We start from the raw sequence: 21,284 nt of genomic DNA on the forward strand, positions 1-21,284 counted from the left end.
TTTCCTGTCTCTTGAACTGGGGAGCTCAGAACTGGACACAAGACTCCTGGTGTGGCCTCACTAGGGCTGAGTAGAGGGGTAGGAGAATGTCCCTTGACCTGCTGGCCCCATTTTTAACGCAGCCCAGGATACCATTGGCCTCCTTGGCCACAAGGGTGCATTGCTGTCTTATGGTCTGCTTGCTTCCAGGTCTTTCTCTGCAGAGCAGCTTTACAGCAGGTCAACCCCTAACGGGTACTGGTGTATGGGGTTATTCTTCCCCAGCTGCAGGGCTCTACGCTTGCTCTTGAGCTTCAGGAGGTTCCTGGGTAGGGAGGATTGCTGAACAGCATCACTGTGAATGAACAGAGGAGCACAGTTCCTTCACAGTTTACAGGGCTCCTCCCAGAGGCACTTGCTCCTTCTGTGACCTGTCCTCTCCCTTGTACTCTAAGCCACCTTCATATGCCACATCCTTCCCTCTGAGGAGGAGCCAAATCCTACCCACATGTGTGCCTTTCTCTATTGTGTCTCTTCAGGGTGTGTGTCTGACTAATGCCTCTAAAATGCTAATTAGCATCTTCCCTGTCCTCCAGGTCACCCAGGGCATGCTGGCTTTTCTGCAGTTTTTCCCCCCCTTCCCACCCACTGGAATTTCTCTTCCTCCAAAGAACAACTGAGTCTTGCCTTTTCCATCACCCCTGTTTCCTTTCCTCTTCCCCACCAAGAAAGTGTGGATGAGTTTGCTGAGCAATCTGTCCCTGCCCTTTGTCTCTGAATATCATAGCAGTAGTAGTATCAGTCAGGGTTGGAAGGGACCACAGGGATCATCTAGTTCCAACCCCCCTGCCATGGGCAGGGACACCCCACACTAGATCAGGCTGGCCACAGCCTCGTCCAGCCTGCTCTTAAACACCTCCAGGGCTGGGGCCTCAACCACCTCCCTGGACAACCCATTCCAGGGCTTCACCACTCTCATATCCTTCAACTCATGTCACTCTTTGCTCCTGGCACCTGTCTTACACCTAATGTCTGTGATTACTTTTCTAAATCCCATGGCCCATGTCCCATTCCACCTCATCATGATCAGGTGGAGGTAATAGCTAGAGGTACCACACCTATTGTGGTACATTTGCTTTGCTCCCTCTCTTGGGCACTGGGAGGGGGGACAGAAATTAGTGGATGAGCTGGATCTGAAGTGGTTGTGAGGGACAGGGCAAGGCACCTTCTCTCCCTGGTCTCCCTGCTTTGTCCAGATCTAAATCTTCCCCTGGTTACTTGGGAGAGAAGATTGAGCTGTTTGTTAGCCTGTTGGAGGGGAGGAGCAGAGAGTAGAGAAACTGAAATGGAGACTACTTCTTAGCCCACAGCCCAACAAGCAAAGTGAGCATGTCAAGGGAAAGCAGTAATGGCATTTAATGTTTCAAGTCCAGTTTGACTCAAGCAGGGAAAAGTAAGGGGGCTTGTGACATATGTGGCTCATGGAAATGGTTTAAAAACCTATGTAAGGTGTTACAGAAGTGCCCAGGATTGCAAACTGGAGAGGGGAGTCTGCCTGATCTGTCCCACACTAAGGCACAAGTACTGAGAAGCCAGAAATGCAGCTTGGGAAGCCAGAAATGCAGCTTGGGAAGCCAGGCCATTGCCAGGCTGCAGGAAAGCTGCTTGGCTTTACTGTACCCTATCCTGTATCCCTTTGCTACTGATTAGCCACATGATGTTGCAAGAATGAGGCTTTACAAGCAGCTGAACCTGCTCTGCTGTTTGTCACCACTAAAAGGCTTGGTCCTGATCCTGCTGGTCTTGTTTCCTTCCTTTCTGGGGAGATGGTTGGTTGACAGCTGTGAGAGAATCCATCTGGTTATGGGTCTTGCTCTGTTTGTATCTAGTCCAAGCACACTGCTAAAGCAGGTTCACCTAGGGCAGGTTGCACAGGAGCACATCTAGGGGTGCTGAGGGAGCTGGCAGATGTGCTGGCCAAGCCGCTCCCCATCATTTTTCATCAGTCCTGGCTCACTGGAGGGGTCCCAGAAGACTGGAAGCTGGCCAACATGGTGCCCATCCACAAGAAGGGCTGGATGGATGAACCAGGATTATGGAACAGGTCATCTTGAGTGCAGTCACACAGCACTTACAGGATGGCCAAGGGACCAGGCCCAGCCAGCATGGTCCTGCCTGACCAACCTGATCTCCTTCTATGATCAGGTGACAGCCTGCTGGATGTGGGGCAGGCTGTGGATGTAGTCTACCTGGACCTCAGCAAGGCCTTTGACACTGTCCCCCACAGCAAACTCCTGGCCAAGCTGTCAGCCCCTGGCTTGGACAGCAGCACTCTGAGCTGGGTTAGGAACTGGCTGGAGGATGAGCCCAGAGAGTGGTGGTGAATGGTGCCACAGCCAGCTGGCAGCCAGGCACTAGTGGTGTGCCCCAGGGATCAGTGCTGGGCCCCATGCTCTTTAACATCTTTATTGATGATCTGGATGAGGGCATTGAGTCCATCATCAGTACATTTGCAGATGACACCAAGCTGGGGGCAGGAGTTGATCTGCTGGTGGGTTGAGAGGCTCTGCAGAGGGACCTCGACAGGCTGGGCAGATGGGCAGAGTCCAAGGGCATGAGATTGAACACATCCAAGTGCCAGGTTCTGTACATTGGCCACAGCAACCCCATGCAGAGCTACAGGCTGGGGTCAGAGTGGCTGGAGAGCAGCCAGGCAGAGAGGGACCTGGGGGTACTGGTTGACAGTAGGCTGAACATGAGCCTGCGGTGTATTCAGGTGGCCAAGAAGGCCAATGGCATCCTGGCCTGCATCAGAAACAGTGTGGCCAGCAGGAGCAGGGAGGTCATTGTGCCCTGTACTCAGCACTGGTCAGGCCACACCTTGATTCCTGTGTCCAGTTCTGGGCCCCTCAGTTTAGGAAGGAGGTTGACCTGCTGGAAGGTGTCCAGAGAAGGGCAACGAGACTGGGGAGGGGTCTGGAGCACAGCCCTGTGAGGAGAGGCTGAGGGAGCTGGGGTTGCTTAGCCTGGAGAAGAGGAGGCTCAGGGGAGACCTTCTTGCTGTCTACAACTCCCTGAAGGGAGGTTGTAGCCAGGTGGGGGTTGGTCTCTTCTCCCAGGCAACCAGCACCAGAACAAGAGGACACAGTCTCAGGCTGCACCAGGGGAGGTTTAGGTTTGATGTTAGGAAGAAGTTCTACACAGAGAGAGTGATTGCCCATTGGAATGTGCTGCCCAGGGAGGTGGAGGAGTCACCATCACTGGAGGTGTTCAGCAGGAGACTTGATGGGGTGCTTGATGCCATGGGTTAGTTGTTTAGGTGGTGTTGGATTGGTTGAGGGGTTGGACACGATGATCTTGGAGGTCTCTTCCAACCTGGTTTATTATTATTATAAAATCTCCAGGGAAGGAGACTCCACAACCTCTCTGTGCAGCCTGGTCCAGGGCTCCAGCACCTTTACAGGAAAGGAGGTTTTCCTCAAGTTGAGGAAGAACTTCTTGTGTTCCAGTTTGTGCCTGTTACCCCTCCTATCACTGGGGACCATCTTCTTGACCCCCACCCTGAAGGTATTTGTAAACATTGATTAAAAAACCCATCTGAGTAGTCTTTCCTCCAAGCTAAGCAGCCCCAGGTCTGTCAGCCTTTCCTCATGAGAGTGATGTTCTATTCTCTTAATCATCCTCATAGCCCACTATTAGACTCTCTCCAGTAGTCCCCTGTCTCTCTGGAACTGGGGACCTGAGAACTGGACACAATACTCCAAAGGAGGCCTCACTATGGCTGATTAGAAGGGCAGGAGAACCTGCCTTAACTTGCTGATCACATTCTTCTTAATGCACCCCAGGATACCATTGGCCACCTTGGCTGCAAGGGCACATTTCCTGTCTTAGGGTCAACTTAGTGTCCACCAGGACTTCCAGGTCTTTCTCCACAGAGCTTTTTTCCAGCAGGTCAACCTCCAGCCTGTACAGGTGCATGGAGCTATTCTTGCCCAGGTGCAGGACCCTACACTTGTCCTTGTTGAATTTTGTTAGGTTCTTCTCCACCCAACTCTCCAGAAGCAAAAGGAATGGATGTGGAGGCAGGAGGGGAAAGGTCCAGTGCAATCTCACTGGGAGGTGCAGCCCTCCTTGCTTCAGGTGTGTGAGCAGAAGGCAAGGTCTTCCTAGCCCTCAAAGTCTTGTACTCCTTGTCAAGGGGAGGTTTAGGCTGGATGTTAGGAAGAAGTTCTTCCCAGAGAGAGAGATTGGCCATTGGGATGTGCTGCCCAGGGAGGTGGTGGAGTCACCATCCCTGGAGGTGTTTAGGAAGAGCCTGGATGAGGCACTTGGTGCCATGGTTTAGTTGATCAGATGGTGTTGGGTGATAGGTTGGACTCGGTGATCTCAAAGGTCTTTTCCAACCTGGTTTATTCTATTCTATGCTATAAAAATGATCACCTCTTTTTGCATGGAGCCCTTTCTGCTTCCTCCTTGCTTGGTGAAAACTGTAGCAGCTGCCTTGCCAAAGGCTGCCTGTGACTCCTCAGAGGATAGCTGGAGGGATAGTGTTTGAGTAAATCAGTGCATGAGGAGGGGAAGGGGAAGAACTGGAAGTTGAGAAGGTTGCTGTGAATATTGTGAGACTTGCACTAGAATTTGCCAGGTCTCCAGCTCCATGATGTGATCTCTAAAGGGTGTGCACGAGGGAGGCTCAGGCTGTTGTGAGTGGAAGCAGCAGCCTGGTGGGGTGGCTGAAGGGAAAGGGTTTGCTTCACGTTTCAAAGCAAGGTTTTCCCTTGTTGTGTGCAATGGTCTGGAGGGAGACTGCCATCTGTTTGGAGAAACATTGCTTTTCCCAAGCCTCTCCAGCTCTTCAAGCTGTTTGTATTAGGAATAGTGTGGCCAGCAGGAGCAGGGAAGTCATTGTGCCCCTATACTCTGCATTGGTTAGGCCACACCTTGAGTCCCGTGTCCAGTTCTGGGCCCCTCAGTTTAAGAAGGACATTGAGAGACTTGAAGGTGTCCAGAGACAGGCAACAAGGCTGGGGAGAGGCCCTGAGCACAGCCCTGTGAGGAGAGGCTGAGGGAGCTGGGGTTGCTTAGCCTGGAGAAGAGGAGGCTCAGAGGAGACCTCATTGCTGTCTACAGCTACCTGAAAGGTGGTTGCAGCCAGGAGGGAGTTGGTCTCTTCTCCCAGGCAACCAGCACCAGAACAAGAGGACACAATCTCAAGCTGTGCCAGGGGAGGTTTAGGCTGGAGGAGTGGAGAAAGTTCTTCCCAGAGAGAGTTGTTAGCCACTGGAATGTGCTGCCCAGGGAGGTGGTGGAGTCCCCAACCCTGGAGGTGTTCAAGAGGGGATTGGATGTGGCACTTGGTGCCATGGTTTAGTCATGAGGTGTTGGGTGACAGGTTGAACTGGATGATCTCTGAGGTCTCTTCCAGCCTTGGTGATTCTGTGATACTGTATTCACAGCTGAGATGTATTTTGAAGCACTGACATGCAACTCACTGTCTCTTTTGGGTCTGTTTCTGTTTCAGGATCTGGGATTATGACTTCTTCTCACCCCATTACAGCCAGCACCCCCGAGGGAAGCAGCTATGGTGCTATTGGTACAGTATCTTCCACAAATGGGGGGCAGAGGAAATGTTCTGCCTGGGGCAGAGGAAGGCAGGTTAAAGCCAGAAGGGAATAAAGCTGCAAGCTGCTTCAGTAGCAGCTTCTAACTACTTGGGGGGGTGGAAAAATGCAGCTTGGGTGGTTCAGGTCACAGTTTAGGGCAGAACATCTATGTCAGAGAGGTGGCACACCTCTGGAAGAGGTGCACAGAGAATCTCTCTCATTGGAAATGTTTGTTTCAGGTAGATGAAGCCACAGACACCTGGTAAATGTTGATAGCAGTGCTGCTTCAGGCAGGAGGTTGACTAGGGACTGGTAAAGGTCCCTTTCAACCAAGCTTCTGAGAGGCTCATTAGCTCATCAAGCTTGCCTTTAGAACAAAGCATGCCTGTCACTGGAAGGCTGGACACGCAAGGCAGGACAGAATTGGAGCTTCTTTTGGTCCAGAGGTTTCACTAGGGGAGAAACAATGTGATGCTCTCAACAGGTGAAGCACACCCTGGCAACAGAGGAGAAAAACCTCACAAAGGCCCTGCTAATCTGGGATGATGGGAAATGCCTGCCTTTGCCACAGTGTTTCTTGGTCACCTTACAACATTTTCCCTTCTGTGGAAGGATTGGTGTTGAATAGCTTGGTACTGAAGACTTTAGGGCATCTTGACATCTTGGGGACCCAGGGTGAGGCAGTGCAGGTCCAGGGCTGTTTGAGGCAGCTGCTCAAATGAGAGAGGAGAGCACCTCTACGTAATTTTTGGTCCCTGCTCAGGCTGCATTTCCTCACTGTGGTGTAAGACCAGCCCTGACACTCAGATATCGCTCAGCTGGAGGACTCTGAGGCCTTATGCTGTCTACAACTACCTGGGGGGAGGTTGTAGCCAGGTGGGGGTTGGTCTCTTCTCCCAGGCAACCAGCACCAGAGCAAGAGGACACAGTCTCAAGCTGCACCAGGGGAGGTTTAGGCTGGAGGTTAGGAAGAAGTTCTTCCCAGACAGAGAGATTGGCCATTGGAATGTGCTGCCCAGGGAGGTGGTGGAGTCACCATCCCTGGAGATGTTCAAGAGGGGATTGGATGTGGCACTTGGTGCCATGGTTGAGTTACTCAGGAGGTGTTGGGTGACAGGTTGGACTTGATGATCTCTGAGGTCTCTTCCAACCTTATTGATGTTATGATTCTAAGAAACACAGAACTGATACTTTGAGGCCTGGGAAAAATTCAGGAGGAGTGAAGTCCTAGAAGAGAATTGAGGGCTTCAGCACCACCCTACCAGCCTCCCCCAGTTCACAAGGCATTGCTTTAAAAGCATTTAGGAAATGAAGTAGAAACTTGTGTTCTATTGCTCAGACTGGGCTAACCAGGCTTGCTGGGAACATGCTCAGCCTGTGGGAGGTGCAGGCAGGTCCTGCTGATACTGTGGATGCAATGGGAGCAAAGCTGATGCTCTTGCCTGCTTTGAAAAATCTTTTCTTGCTCTTTGTCTTATGTAGCTATTTGTAGCTATATATAAAAGCTATTTGTAGAATAGCTTTTATATAAAGATCATATAAAATCTGGAGATTAACAAGGTCAGCACCAGAACAAGAGGACACAGTCTCAAGCTGCACCAGGGGAGGTTTAGGCTGGAGGTTAGGAAGAAGTTCTTCCCAGCAAGAGAGATTGGCCATTGGAATGTGCTGCCCAGGGAGGTGGTGGAGTCACCATCACTGGAGGGGTTCAAGAGGGGATTGGATGTGGCACTTGGTGCCATGGTTTAGTCATGAGGTCTGTGGTGACAGGTTGGACTGAATGATCTTTGAGGTCTCTTCCAGCCTTGGTGATTCTGTGATTGTGTTTCTGACCCCTGAACAGTCCGCTGCTTTCACTAGAGCTTTCTTGCTTCCAGATTTCAGAGCTGAGGTTAGTATAGAGTGAAAAACTTTAAAGATTAGAACTAATAGCATAAAAACAGAGGAAAAAAACAAAACAACAAACTGCTTCAGAGGTGGGAAGGTGGTCCTTGAAAGTATTCTTAGCTGATAATTTAGACTTTAGGAAGGTGTGAGCATATTGAAACTTGTTCTCTGAAACACCTGTTAGCAAATTGTCCTAGCACATTATGGCTGCTCTCTGGGGCAGCTTTCTTCCTGCTGTGCATAGTGGGATTTGGGCTCAGGGGAGACCTTCTTGCTGTCTACAACTACCTGAAGGGAGGTTGTAGCCAGGTGGGGGTTGGTCTCTTCTCCCAGGCAACCAGCACCAGAGCAAGAGGACACAGTCTCAAGCTGCACCAGGGGAGGTTTAGGCTGGAGGTTAGGAAGAAGTTCTTCCCAGACAGAGAGATTTGCCATTGGAATGTGCTGCCCAGGGAGGTGGTGGAGTCACCATCACTGGAGGTGTTCAAGAGGGGATTGGATGAGGCACTTGGTGCCATGGTTTAGTTGATTAGATGGTGTTGGGTGACAGGTTGGCCTTGATGATCTCAAAGGTCTTTTCCAACCTGGTTGGAACCAGGTTCTAACTCTAGTCTGTTCTAACAACTCTCCCTGTTTTTTTTCCCCTTGCTCTGCTCCAGATGAATCAAGCTCCAGTGGTGGGCAGCAGCTGTGCTCCCCTGAGCTCAAGCCACCAGCTGGTTATGACACAGACAGCTCTGTGGAGGAGGAGAGTGACTTTGACACCATGCCGGAAATCGAAAGCGATAAGAACGTCATCCGCACTAAGGTATGGCTGGTGGGCAGAAGGCTGGGTCATGGACACACCTGGGCCACAACCACCACTGGTCACTTGCCAGCATTTTGAGTTTCTGCTTCTCTCTTAGGTGGATTTAATCTAACAGAACTAAAGGTGCTGCCTTGGTGGCTTTCTAGAAAGACTCTACAAAGTTGTTTTTCTTCCTGTGCTGAGTGTGCTGCTGAAATGAGTGATTTAATATGGAAACCCAGGATGTGCTAGGCACTGTTGAGGAAAGAGGAAGGAGCACAGAGTGTCCCAGGAAGCCCAAGGACAATAGTGTAGGGAGAAGTAATGTGCAGTAGGAGTTACCTGTTGTGAGCAGTGAACATGTTGCTGGAAGGTGTCCAGAGAAGGGCAACAAAGCTGGGGAGGGGTTTGGAGCACAAACCCTGTGAGGAGAGGCTGAGGGAGCTGGGGTTGCTTACCCTGGAGAAGAGGAGGCTCAGGGGAGACCTTACTGCTCTCTACAACTCCCTGAAGGGAGGTTGTAGCCAGGTGGGGGTTGGTCTCTTCTCCCAGGCAACCAGCACCAGAACAAGAGGACACAGTCTCAAGCTGAGCCAGGGGAAGTTTAGGCTGGAGGTGAGGAGAAAGTTCTTCCCAGCAAGAGAGACTGGCCATTGGAATGTGCTGCCCAGGGAGGTGGTGGAGTCACCATCACTGGAGGTGTTTAGGAAGAGACTGGATGGGGTGCTTGGTGCCATGGTTTAGTTGATGGTGTTGGGTGTTGGGTTGGACTTGATCTGGAAGGTCTTTTCCAACCTGTTTAATTCTGTATTCTACAGTGGATGTACTTCAAGGGGACTTCAAGCTAGCAGCTCTCAAACTACCTTCTGTTGTTGCCCCACGTGGCATGTCAAAGCCATTCCTGGAGGCCAGAGGGCTTTGCAGAACTCATTTCCCCTAGATTCAAGGGACACAATGAGCTCACTGTGTGGGGGAGAAATGATACAAATAGGACCAAGCTGCGTGTTGTCCAAAGGCATCAAGATCTTCTACTGGCTTCTGTAATCCTCATTAGTTCTGTTCTGTGTTCTCCCCTCTTTCCCCACCCACTAATGTTCCAGGTGTTCCTCTACCTGTCAGACTTGTCCAGGAAGGACCGAAGGATTGTCAGCAAAAAATACAAAATCTATTTCTGGTAAGGCCCAGGCTCTGGACTCAGCCTCTGCTTGTGGAGTCTGTCCTCATGCCCTTCCGAACTACACTTTAGACCTGACATTGTTCTTTGAGCCATTCTCTTACACATTCTGAACCAGTTCCAACCACTAAGTACAGATAGCACATACCTCATAACAAGGATATTTTGACACCGTCCCCCACGGCAAACTCCTGGCCAAGCTGTCAGCCCCTGGCTTGGACAGCAGCACTCTGAGCTGGGTTAGGAACTGGCTGGAGGCTGAGCCCAGAGAGTGGTGGTGAATGGTGCCACATCCAGCTGGCAGCCAGGCAGTAGTGGTGTGCCACAGGGGTCAGTGCTGGGCCCCATCCTGTTCAATATCTTCACTGATGATCTGGATGAGGGGATTGAGTCAGTCATCAGCAAATTTGCAGATGACACCAAGTTAGGAGCAGATGTTGGTCAGTTAGAAGGCAGAAGAGCTCTGCAGAGGGACCTTGACTGACTGGACAGATGGGCAGAGTCCAACAGGATGGCGTTCAACAAATCCGAGTTCTGGATGCTGCACTTTGGCCACAACAACCCCATGCAGAGCTGCAGGCTGGAGTCAGAGTGGCTGAGAGCTGCCAGGCAGAGAGGGACCTGGGGGTGCTGATTGACAGCCACCTAAACATGAGCCAGCAGTGTGCCCAGGGGGCCAAGAAGGCCAATGGCATCCCAGCCTGTATCAAGAGTTGATTAGGTGGTGTTGGATGATAGGTTGGACACGATGATCTTGAAGGTCTCTTCCAACCTGGTTTATTCTATTCTACACCCTATTGAAGAATAGTGTGGCCAGCAGGAGCAGGGAAGTCATTGTGCCCTGTACTCAGTACTGGTTAGGCCACACCTTGAGTCCTGTGTCCAGTTCTGGGCCCCTCAGTTTAAGAAGGACATTGAGACTCTTGAATGTGTCCAGAGAAGGGCAATGAGGCTGGGGAGAGTCTGGAGCACAGCCCTGTGAGGAGAGGCTGAGGGAGCTGGGGTTGCTTAGCCTGGAGAAGAGGAGGCTCAGGGGAGACCTTCTTGCTCTCTACAACTCCCTGAAGGGAGGTTGTAGCCAGGAAGGGGTTGGTCTCTTCTCCCAGGCAACCAGCACCAGAACAAGAGGACACAGTCTCAAGCTGTGCCAGGGGAAGTTTAGGCTGGAGGTGAGAAGAAAGTTCTTCCCAGAAAGAGTAATTGGCCACTGGGATGTGCTGCCCAGGGAGGTGGTGGAGTCACCATCCCTGGAGGTGTTCAAGAGGGGATTGGATGTGGCACTTGAAGCCATGGTTTAGTCATGGGGTCTGTGGTGACAGGTTGGACTTGCTGATCTTTGAGGTCTCTTCCAACCTTGGTGACACTGTGATACTATTTGTGAACCAGGGCACACCTGATTCTGGAAACAGATTCTGGTGTGCATGCTTGCTTTCATGTGTGCTAACAACTGGTCTGCTGGAACATACTGGGCAAGGGGAGAGATTGGCACTGAAATGCACAAGTTTGTGGTCCCCATCCTGGCTTTTCTTGCTTCCTGTTTTGCTACCACATTTGCTCTTCTGCTTCAGCAGATCATAACCAGAGACACAAAGCTCAAGCGGCGGGGGGCAAGGGTCGTGCCCTTAGGCACAGGGGTGCACACCGTTTTCCACAAGCACTTAGGGTTCTGTCCTGGGTGTGCACCAGTTGTTGTGGTGTGTGTAACTGCTCTTTCTTGTTTCCTCTGCAGGAACATCATCACCATTGCAGTGTTTTATGCCCTGCCAGTTATCCAGCTTGTCATCACTTACCAGACGGTGTGTTGGGCTCTGAGGCTGTCTCCTGTGCTTGGGTCCTCTTGCCTTTAGACTTGCTCTGTGTGAGGATGACAGTTGTGGTGAGGCTGGGACCCCCCAGGTATCCTGTGCTGTGTGAGGGGCAGTTTACCTCAGCTACTCTCTTTGCACCATGTGTTGAGTGCTGCTGCTGGCTTGGCTCACTGAGCTTGCAGTTCTGCACTTTTCTTTGCTTGGGAAGCAGCACTTGCTGTTTCCCTGCTCATCTGATGTCTCACTTGGGGCCTCTTTCATTGTAGAGACGGGAGGAATAAGCTCTTATCTCTAAAAGATAACTGAAAGCAAGTAGGGTTTGCTGTGGTATGAGTGATTTCTCCTCCCTTCTCCCCATCCTTGCTGCCCTACTGTTAACTCAGGTATTTGCAAGCAGATCTGTTATTAGTGGGGCTGAGCACACTCTTTTCTCTGCAGACTGTTGTCAGGTTTGTGGTCTTACAGCAATGTCTTATCCCCTCCTAAAAGCTTCACTTGAAGATGTCATTACTTCCCTGTGCCACTGCTGGATCTGGAGGGGTCCTGGTACACCCTGTGTAGATGAAGTGTTTGCATGAAGCAGACCCCCCAGAACAGGGAGGATAACATAGAACGATCCAGGCCAGAAGGCACACCCAAAGGCCATCTAGTCCTACCTCCCTGCAGGCAGCAGGGACATCCCAGGCTGCCCAGGGCCTCGTTGGGTCTTTGCTAATGTCAGATCTCCCACCTCCTCTCTGTCCAGGTAGTGAATGTGACAGGCAATCAAGACATCTGCTACTATAACTTTCTGTGTGCTCATCCCCTTGGAGTGCTGAGGTGAGTGAGCCCTGCAGTCACTGCATCATTGTCTCATGCCTGCTGAGTATTTGTGCTGTGCTCAAGTCAGGAGTTCATCCTTGCCAGCTCACAGTAGCTGTGTTCATAAGACCACTGAGACTCAGAACTCTTGAGCTTTCTGTTCTACTCAGCAGTGGATTGCAGAGAGGTGCATTCACCTGGGTTCCCCTGCTCAACTTATGGCACAGCAGTGAGGTGTCCTTGTGCTTTTCTTGGGTACTCTCACTTGGGTCCAAGGAACAGGAGCTCTGCAAAGATGTTCAGATCAATCCTTCCAGTGCAGCACTGCTCTGAACTAAAGTGGGAGTGCAGAGCAGGGACTGACCTTGGGGGGAGTCTGGCAGAGGGATAGGATAGAATAGACCAGGTTGGAGCCTGGCAGAGGGGGGGACTGGCCTTTGATGGGGGGGAGTGTGGCAGAGGGGGGGACTGGCCTTTGAGGGGAGGGAGTATGGCAGAGGGGGGACTGACCTTGGTTGGGAGGTGGGGAGTTTGGCAGAGGAATGGAATAGAGTAGAATAGAATAAACCAGGTTGGAGCCTGGCAGAGGAGGGACTGACCTTGGAGGGGGAGCCTGGCAGAGGAATGGAATAGAATAGACCAGGTTGGAGCCTGGCAGAGGAGGGACTGACCTTGGAGGGGAGCCTGGCAGAGGAATATAATAGAATAGAATAGACCAGGTGGGAGCCTGGCAGAGGAGGGACTGACCTTGGAGGGGGAGCCTGGCAGAGGAATGGAATAGAATAGACCAGGTTGGAGCCTGGCAGAGGAGGGACTGACCTTGGAGGGGGAGCCTGGCAGAGGAGGGACTGACCTTGGAGGGGGAGCCTGGCAGAGGAGGGACTGACCTTGGAGGGAGAGCCTGGCAGAGGAATGGAATAGAATAGACCAGGTTGGAGCCTGGCAGAGGAGGGACTGACCTTGGAGGGGGAGCCTGGCAGAGGAATGGAATAGAATAGACCAGGTTGGAGCCTGGCAGAGGAGGGACTGACCTTGGGGGGAGAGCCTGGCAGAGGAATGGAATAGAATAGAATAGAATAGACCAGGTGGGAGCCTGGCAGAGGAGGGACTGACCTTGGAGGGGGAGCCTGGCAGAGGAATGGAATAGAATAGACCAGGTTGGAGCCTGGCAGAGGAGGGACTGACCTTGGAGGGGGAGCCTGGCAGAGGAATGGAATAGAATAGAATAGAATAGACCAGGTGGGAGCCTGGCAGAGGAGGGACTGACCTTGGAGGGGGAGCCTGGCAGAGGAATGGAATAGAATAGAATAGAATAGACCAGGTGGGAGCCTGGCAGAGGAGGGACTGACCTTGGAGGGAGAGCCTGGCAGAGGAATGGAATAGAATAGAATAGACCAGGTGGGAGCCTGGCAGAGGAGGGACTGACCTTGGAGGGGGAGCCTGGCAGAGGAATGGAATAGAATAGACCAGGTTGGAGCCTGGCAGAGGAGGGACTGACCTTGGGGGGAGCCTGGCAGAGGAGGTTATAAGCCTACTGGGGCAGTTGAACTACTCATCCTAAAATCATCATCCAGGGAGTAGTTAGCAAGTGTTTAGAAGTTGCTGAGGTGGAGAGTGGTGGAGGGGAAGAGCAAAGTGGATTGAGCTTGTTGTGGTCAAGTGTTCAGCATCCTGCTGCTGTGCTGCCTTTATCTTAAACCTCCTTTTTGCCTGCAGTGCCTTCAACAACATCCTCAGCAATGTAGGCCACATGCTGCTGGGCTTTCTCTTCCTCCTCATTGTGCTGCGCAGAAACATTCTCCACCGCCGGGCCATGGAGATGAAAGACATCTATACCCTGGTAGGAAATGTGATGCATGGGGCTGGGAGCAGGGAGCTGGGGGTCTTTAGCCTAGAGAAGAGGAGGCTCAGGGGAGACCTTCTTGCTTTCTAAAACTCCCTGAAGGGAGGTTGTAGCCAGGTGTTGGTCTCTTCTCCCAGGCAACCAGCACCAGAACAAGAGGACACAGTCTCAGGCTGCACCAGGGGAGGTTTAGGCTGGAGGTTAGGAGGAAGTTCTACATAGAGAGAGAGATTGGCCATTGGAATGGGCTGCCCAGGGGGGTGATGGAGTCACCATCATTGGAGGTGTTTAGGAGGAGACTGGATAGGGTGCTGGGTTGCATGGTTTAGTTGATTAGGTGGTGTTGGATGATAGGTTGGACTTGATGATCTTAAAGGTCTCTTCCAACCTGGTTAATTCTATTCTAAGAGGGAATAGACCTGCCTGTGATAACCCAGAGGAAGCTGGCTGCCTCTAGCTTTGAAGCAGAGCTCCTTGTAGTCAGTTTCTGCAGTTACCTTGTGGGAGTAAATGGAGAAGTCTACCGTCCTGTGGGCAGTGGTGCTGGTGGCATCTGAAGACAAACAGCTGTTTTCACTGGCTTGAGAGCAACTAAAGGCCTTAGCAGTTTTGAGGGTCTGTGGCTTATGGTTTTCAGATGAGACCTCAGCCAGTTTGCAGTGGAGAAGCTTTCTCACCTAGCTGATGGGCTCTGTTCCTTCAGATGCTTTTAATCCCCTGCTGATCACAAGTGCAAAGCTGGAGTTTTGGGCCCCTGGTGCTCTCAGGTGTGGGCAGGAGGTAGTGTGGCACAGAGCAGAGTCTCAAGATGTCAGTACCAAGGCACTGAGATCCTGAGGTCTTTACAGCAGAAGTTTGTGTGATTAGCTTGGGTTTGCTGGCTATGGCTAAACACTGAGCCTGTGGCTGCACAATGTGCTGTGCTGCACTGATGACTGCAGGACATGTTGTAGGTGTTAGTAGGGATAAGGTGCTGGAGAGGGGAAGCTTGCTTGTCATCAGAACAGTGAGGGTACTTACTGTGCAGCTCTGCTCTCTTCCAGGACTATGGCATCCCAAAACATTTTGGCCTCTTTTATGCTATGGGAATTGCTCTGATGATGGAAGGGGTGCTCAGTGCCTGCTACCATGTCTGCCCTAACTACTCCAATTTCCAGTTTGGTAAGCTGAGTTTCCTTTCACCTTCTGAGCAGGAGGTAGGATTTGCCATGCTTTGTTTCCTGCTGAGTTGTTAGCATTTCCCATCTCTCTATCCTTGCAACCCTCCTTGGAGTCTCTCTGTTCCAAGGCTCACTCAGGAGGCAGTGAGGTTTTGGATGCTGGGGAGTGACACATTTTAGTATCCTCTCCAGACCTTGAGACTCTGGTAGTGCACAGCTGGCAAAATCTGCCTTTGCTTTTGCAGCTCAGTGTTTGAAGTAAGTGTAGAGCCTGACTGGCAGAGGGCTCAAGCCTAGGAAGCCTTTGTCTGCAGTCTCAGTGGAAACTCCTGGGTCCTTCACCTTCCTGGGAAAGAAGACATGGGCAGCATCTTGTCTGTGTGGATAAATATGAAAGGGACTGAAGATGAGTGAGCCAGGTTCACCTCAGTGGCAGCACAAGAGGCAGGGGCCACAAATTAAAACAGAGTAAAGAGGGAAAACTTTATCTGAGCAAAGGGAAAGTAAGGTTTTAAACTTTCAGGTTTTTTTCTTTCTCACTTTGATTGTCAAAGACTGAGCAGCTTGCCCAAGGAAGTTGAGATACTTGCAGAGGGACCTGGACAGGCTGGAGAGATGGGCAGAGTCCAAGGGCATGAGATTGAACACATCCAAGTGCCAGGCTCTGCACATTGGCCACAGCAACCCCATGCAGTGCTACAGGCTGGGGTCAGAGTGGCTGGAGAGCAGCCAGGCAGAGAGGGACCTGGGGGGACTGGTTGATAGTAGGCTGAACATGAGCCTGCAGTGTGCCCAGGTGGCCAAGAAGGCCAATGGCATCCTGGCCTACATCAAGAATAGTGTGGCCAGCAGGAGCAGGGAGGTCATTGTGCCCCTGTACACTGCACTGGTTAGGCCACACCTTGAGTCCTGTGTCCAGTTCTGGGCCCCTCAGTTTAGGAAAGATGTTGAGTTGCTGGAAGGTGTCCAGAGAAGGGCAACTAAGCTGGGGAGGGGCTTGGAGCACAGCCCTGTGAGGAGAGGCTGAGGGAGCTGGGGTTGCTTAGCCTGGAGAAGAGGAGGCTCAGGGGAGACCTTCTTGCTGTCTACAACTCCCTGAAGGGAGGTTGTAGCCAGGTGGGGGTTGGTCTCTTCTCCCAGGCAACCAGCTCCAGAACAAGAGGACACAGTCTCAAACTGTGCCAGGGGAGGTTCAGACTGGATGGTAAGAAGAAATTCTTCATAGAGAGAGAGATTGGCCATTGGGATGTGCTGCCCAGGGAGGTGGTGGAGTCACCATCACTGGAGGTGTTCAGGAGGAGACTTGATAGGGTGCTTGATGCCATGGTTTAGTTGATTAGATGGTGTTGGATGATAGGTTGGACATGATGATCTTGAATGTCTCTTCCAACCTGGTTTATTCTATTCTATACTCAAAAAGCCTGACTGGTTGTGGTCCTGAACAACATACTTAGAGCTGACCCTACTTGAGCAGGGCATGTTGGCACAGTCTTCAGAGGTGCCTTTCAACCTCAGCCACTCACTGCTTCTCTGCCTGTTTCTGTGCTGCACTGTTAGGTACTTCTTTGCCCTTTGTCCCCTTAGTTTCTGTTATGCCAGAGCATGGCAGATGTGCTGCAAGACATCAAGCACAGAGTGCTGTACTGTACAGTGCAGCAGCAGGCATTGGTGCCAGCCAGCCTTGGGTTTCACCCTACTGCTGTACTACTTTATCTGCACTCAGAGCAGCTGTCTCAGCTTGCTAGGAGTACCTGTCCTCACTGGTTTTGTTGTGTCCCCTCCATAGACACCTCCTTCATGTACATGATTGCAGGACTGTGCATGCTGAAGCTCTACCAGACCCGACACCCAGACATCAATGCCAGCGCCTACTCTGCCTATGCCTCCTTTGCTGTGGTGATCTGCCTGGCTGTCCTTGGAGTGGTATGCCTCCCTCTTTAGCTACCTGCTCCTCTGGGAAGGTGATAGTGTGTTATAATATAGCTGGGAATATACCTTAATATACCTTGATGATCTGGATGAGGGCATTGAGGCCATCATCAGTACATTTGCAGATGACACCAAGCTGGGGGCAGGAGTTGATCTGCTGGAGGGTAGAGAGGCTCTGCAGAGGGACCTCAACAGGCTGGAGAGATGGGCAGAGGCCAAGGGCAGGAGATTGAACACATCCAAGTGCCAGGTTCTGTACATTGGCCACAACAACCCCAGGCAGTGCTACAGGCTGGGGTCAGAGTGGCTGGAGAGCAGCCAGGCAGAGAGGGACCTGGGGGTGCTGGTTGATGGTAGGCTGAACATGAGCCTGCAGTGTGCCCAGGCAGCCAGGAGGGCCAATGGCATCCTGGCCTGCATCAGGAACAGTGTGGCCAGCAGGAGCAGGGAGGTCATTCTGCCCCTGTACACTGCATTGGTTAGGCCACACCTTGAGTACTGTGTCCAGTTCTGGGCCCCTCAGTTTAAGAAGGAGGTTGACTTGCTGGAAGGTGTCCAGAGAAGGGCAACAAGGTTGGTGAGGGGCTTGGAGCACAGCCCTATGAGGAGAGGCTGAGGGAGCTGGGGTTGCTTAGCCTGGAGAAGAGGAGACTCAGGGGTGACCTTATTGCTGTCTACAACTACCTGAAGGGAGGTTGTAGTGAGGCAAAGGTTGGTCTCTTCTCCCAGGCAACCAGTACCAGAACAAGAGGACACAGTCTCAGGCTGTGTCAGGGGAGGTTTAGGCTGGAGGTTAGGAGGAAGTTTTACACACAGAGAGAGATTGCCCACTGGAATGGGCTGCCTGAGGAGGTGGTGGGGTCGCCGTCACTGGGGGTGTTTAGGGCGAGGCTTGACAGGATGCTTGGTGCCATGGGTTAGTTGATTAGAGGGTGTTGGATGATAGGTTGGACTTGATGATCTTGAAGGTCTCTTCCAACCTGGTTTATTCTATTCCATTCTAAGTGGGCAAATGACTGGGGGGAGTGGCAGCAGGGTAGGATGAGAGTGTGTTAAGCAGCTGCTACCATTTGAATTGCTGATACTCCTGGGCTTTCCTCCTTCCTTCCCCTGGGCTTGCAGGCAGGGGAATAGCTCAATTAAACTGCTCTGCTGCTTTTTGGACTTTGCCCACTACATGCCTTCCTTCTCAGAATGAGAAATGAACATATCCAGGTGTCTGTTTGCAAGCATGCAGCTGGTCTCCTGTGGGGTGGTTCACCTGGGAGGGTGAGACTGGCTGAGCGTGCAAGACAAGTGACCTCTACCTCATTGCTTCTGCCTCTTTTTCCCCTTGGAAAACTGTGCTGCTGAGCACAGCTCCTGCAGTTGGCCTTCCTTTGAGGAGGTACAGGACTAGAATAATGTCTGGGGAGCCCCAGACAAGTTTCAGAAGTACTTGCCTAGAGAAGGGCACTGGAGCCGGGGGTCACCAGGGTCCTTTTTGTGCACCAGTAGTCACTGACAGGTCAGGCAGGTTACAGGGCTTTGTTTGCTCAGCTAGCAGTGAGCTGGGCTTGCCTGAATTCCCACCCTGTTTCAGCTTGGAGGTATCAGCTTCTCTTCTGTTGAGGGTCTCATTTTCACTCAGTAATAACCAGGCAAAATCCACTTGAGTTCTTGCTCTGAACTAGGAGCTAGATTGCAGTGGGCTGTCAGCCCCTTTTTGCCACACAGAATGCAGAATACTAGTTGATCCTGTGAAGGTCTCTGGGTAGGAGGCTGGCTGTGGGGTAAGGGAAGCAGGAGCAGCTGGTGAGCTTGGGTCTTTCCAAAACTCTCCTGAGAGCTGTGGTGGATCTGCAAGCCTGGCTTCAAAACACTGGTGTTTTCTTGGGGGATGTTGTAGCTTTTCTTGGGGGATGCTTTGAAGCTGCCCAGTGGAGCTTATAAGCTGCCTGTCCTGTCTCCCTTGCTCTATTCCTGTGGAGGAGGCTTTTCTACTTGCTTTTGGGATTATTGTTTTTCCCTCACACAAAAGGAAAAGTTCAGACAAGTGCTGTGCCCCAGGGGAAGGGAGTGCATGGTCATGGCCTGATGGAAAGCCAGAGTTTCTGGGCTGTCCTTAGCATATAACTGAAAAAATAAGGTATTACTCTAGCATTAACCTGGACTTGTAGGTCATTTCCAGTCCCTAAATATAATGAAAGCATACAATAGGAGCATTTGCCTGCAGAGCAGTTCTATCCCTTTGGTCTACTACAGTCCCCTACCTGCCTTTGCAAGCATCCAGCTCCTGGCCAGGTGAGCTGCTGCCCAGCTCAGTAGAGACCTGGGAGTTCCTGCATTTCTGTCCTTGGGCCATCTGCCACCCTTTAAACCTACCCTCCCTGCCTGAAGGGCAGCAAGCATGGGCTCTCCAGAATGTTGAACTCTTCTTGCTCCTCTGGACTTTGTTTTGGATTTAGAGACCTGTTTTCAGGTTGGAAGACTCAGGGGTTTCTCTTCCATGTTGGGTGAGGTTGTCTGAATGCTCCACGCTGATACAGAACAGGAAAGGACTAGCCTGCTGATAACAACAGGTGTTGAGTGGCTGGAAGGTGTCCAGAGAAGGGCAACAAAGCTGGGGAGGGGTTTGGAGCACAGCCCTGTGAGGAGAGGCTGAGGGAGCTGGGGTTGCTTAGCCTGGAGAAGAGGAGGCTCAGGGGAGACCTTCTTGCTCTCTACAACTCCCTGAAGGGAGGTTGTGGCCAGGTGGGGGTTGGTCTCTTCTCCCAGGCAACCAGCACCAGAACAAGAGGACACAGTCTCAAGCTGCACCAGGGGAGGTTTAGGCTGGAGGTTAGGAAGAAGTTCTTCATAGAAAGAGAGATTGGCCATTGGAATGTGCTGCCCAGGGAGGTGGTGGAGTCACCATCACTGGAGGTCTTTAGGAAGAGCCTGGATGAGGCCCATGGTGCCATGGGTTAGGTGATCAGATGGTGTTGGGTGATAGGTTGGACTCGATCTCAAAGGTCTTTTCCAACCTGGTTTATTCTATTGAACAGGTCTCAGTTTGCTTTTAATATGTCTTTGCTTTTAGGTGTTTGGGAAAAATGATGTGTGGTTTTGGGTGATTTTCTCCATGATCCATGTTTTGGCCTCGCTGGCTCTCAGCACCCAAATCTACTACATGGGCCGCTTCAAGATAGGTGAGTACTGGCTGTGCCCTCTCGCTTGGGGGAGTGCAGGGGTATCCTTGTCCTCACTTGTGTGAGCCACCTATGCAGTGCACCTGTGAGCACAGTCCCTTGTGCTTGTGTTCTGGTTTTCCTGTCCTCTCATCTGTCTGAGACATTCTGGTCTCTCTGAAGACATCCTGCTCCTGCTGCTGTTTCCCAGACCCATGGGAGTCAGCAGGAGCTGTCTGCTTTGTGGTGCCAGAAGAGCTGGACTCTGAGGGACTGTGTCTATCAGCTTCAGCTCTCCCTAGTTCACTGTTCTGAGCACAGTGCTATGTAAAACTGTCATGGGGGTGAGGGGGCAGAGGGTCTGGTGAGGAGACTGGCTCCCATGCTCTGCTTACGAATGTGTTTCTCCTTCCTCTTCTGCTCTTGCCTGCCTCAGATGGCCCTGACTCAGGTAACTGTCAGCAGCTCTCAGTGTCTTCTGAAGTGACTGAACAGCCATGTGTGTGTGGATGTGTGGGGAGGCAGGCTTGTGTGCTGCCTAGCACTGGCCCTTCAGAGGATAATTCAGTTTGTCAGTGGCACCACCCCAGTTCTTTGGCAGGAAAGAGATGGATACAGTGCAGGAGAAGTCACAGTGCAGGGGAAGTCACAGTGCAGGAGGCTTTTCAAGCCCTACATCTGCTGCAGAAGAGTGGGGTGTGTGTGCATGTGTCTGTCCATCTCTGCAGTCAAGCTTCTGCAATGATTTTTGAAAGCAGGAGTGTCTTGAGTGTGCTCTGCCCCTTTAGGGCCCTCTGAGGGCTGTAGGATCTGTTTCTGCTGTCTCCTTGCTTGTTCCATCGAAGGTGCTTCCTACACACACATCTTTTTCAGAGATGTGGCTGCCAAGCCAGCCTGTCTGCCTCTACAGACAGGGCCTGTTTGACTTCTGGGCAGTGCTAGTGTTGAGAGGATTATTGGGTTGTCTTCCCCCATCATTTTTTAACCTGTTGTTCTGGCCAAGTGCCTTCTGTGGCTGCCCTTCTGCTCAGCACAGACTGCTCCCCCAGGGCAAGGAAAGAGTGTTCACACCTGGACCATGCACAGGCTGGGGCCTCTGTCAGCTAGTGGGTGTCAGTGTCTCCCCTTGTGGGCAGCTTGGATCTCACTCTGATGGCTGTTGCA

General features: G+C 51.8%; 1 protein-coding gene across 1 annotated transcript in view; it reads left to right on the forward strand.

Annotated features, from left to right (window-relative positions):
- LOC104302919 (SID1 transmembrane family member 1) overlaps positions 1-21,284 on the forward strand; it is a 50,818-nt gene that overhangs the window by 21,096 nt on the left and 8,438 nt on the right. Inside the window, exons 10-19 of the mRNA XM_054163333.1 lie at positions 5,501-5,572; positions 8,129-8,277; positions 9,357-9,430; positions 11,160-11,226; positions 11,984-12,057; positions 13,756-13,879; positions 14,926-15,043; positions 16,829-16,965; positions 20,033-20,141; positions 20,557-20,571. Of these exons, the coding sequence (XP_054019308.1) occupies positions 5,501-5,572; positions 8,129-8,277; positions 9,357-9,430; positions 11,160-11,226; positions 11,984-12,057; positions 13,756-13,879; positions 14,926-15,043; positions 16,829-16,965; positions 20,033-20,141; positions 20,557-20,571 (939 nt within the window). The remainder of the gene's footprint in view (positions 1-5,500; positions 5,573-8,128; positions 8,278-9,356; positions 9,431-11,159; positions 11,227-11,983; positions 12,058-13,755; positions 13,880-14,925; positions 15,044-16,828; positions 16,966-20,032; positions 20,142-20,556; positions 20,572-21,284) is intronic.

This window comes from Dryobates pubescens, chromosome 8, assembly GCF_014839835.1.
Source record: "Dryobates pubescens isolate bDryPub1 chromosome 8, bDryPub1.pri, whole genome shotgun sequence".
NCBI lineage: Eukaryota > Metazoa > Chordata > Aves > Piciformes > Picidae > Dryobates > Dryobates pubescens.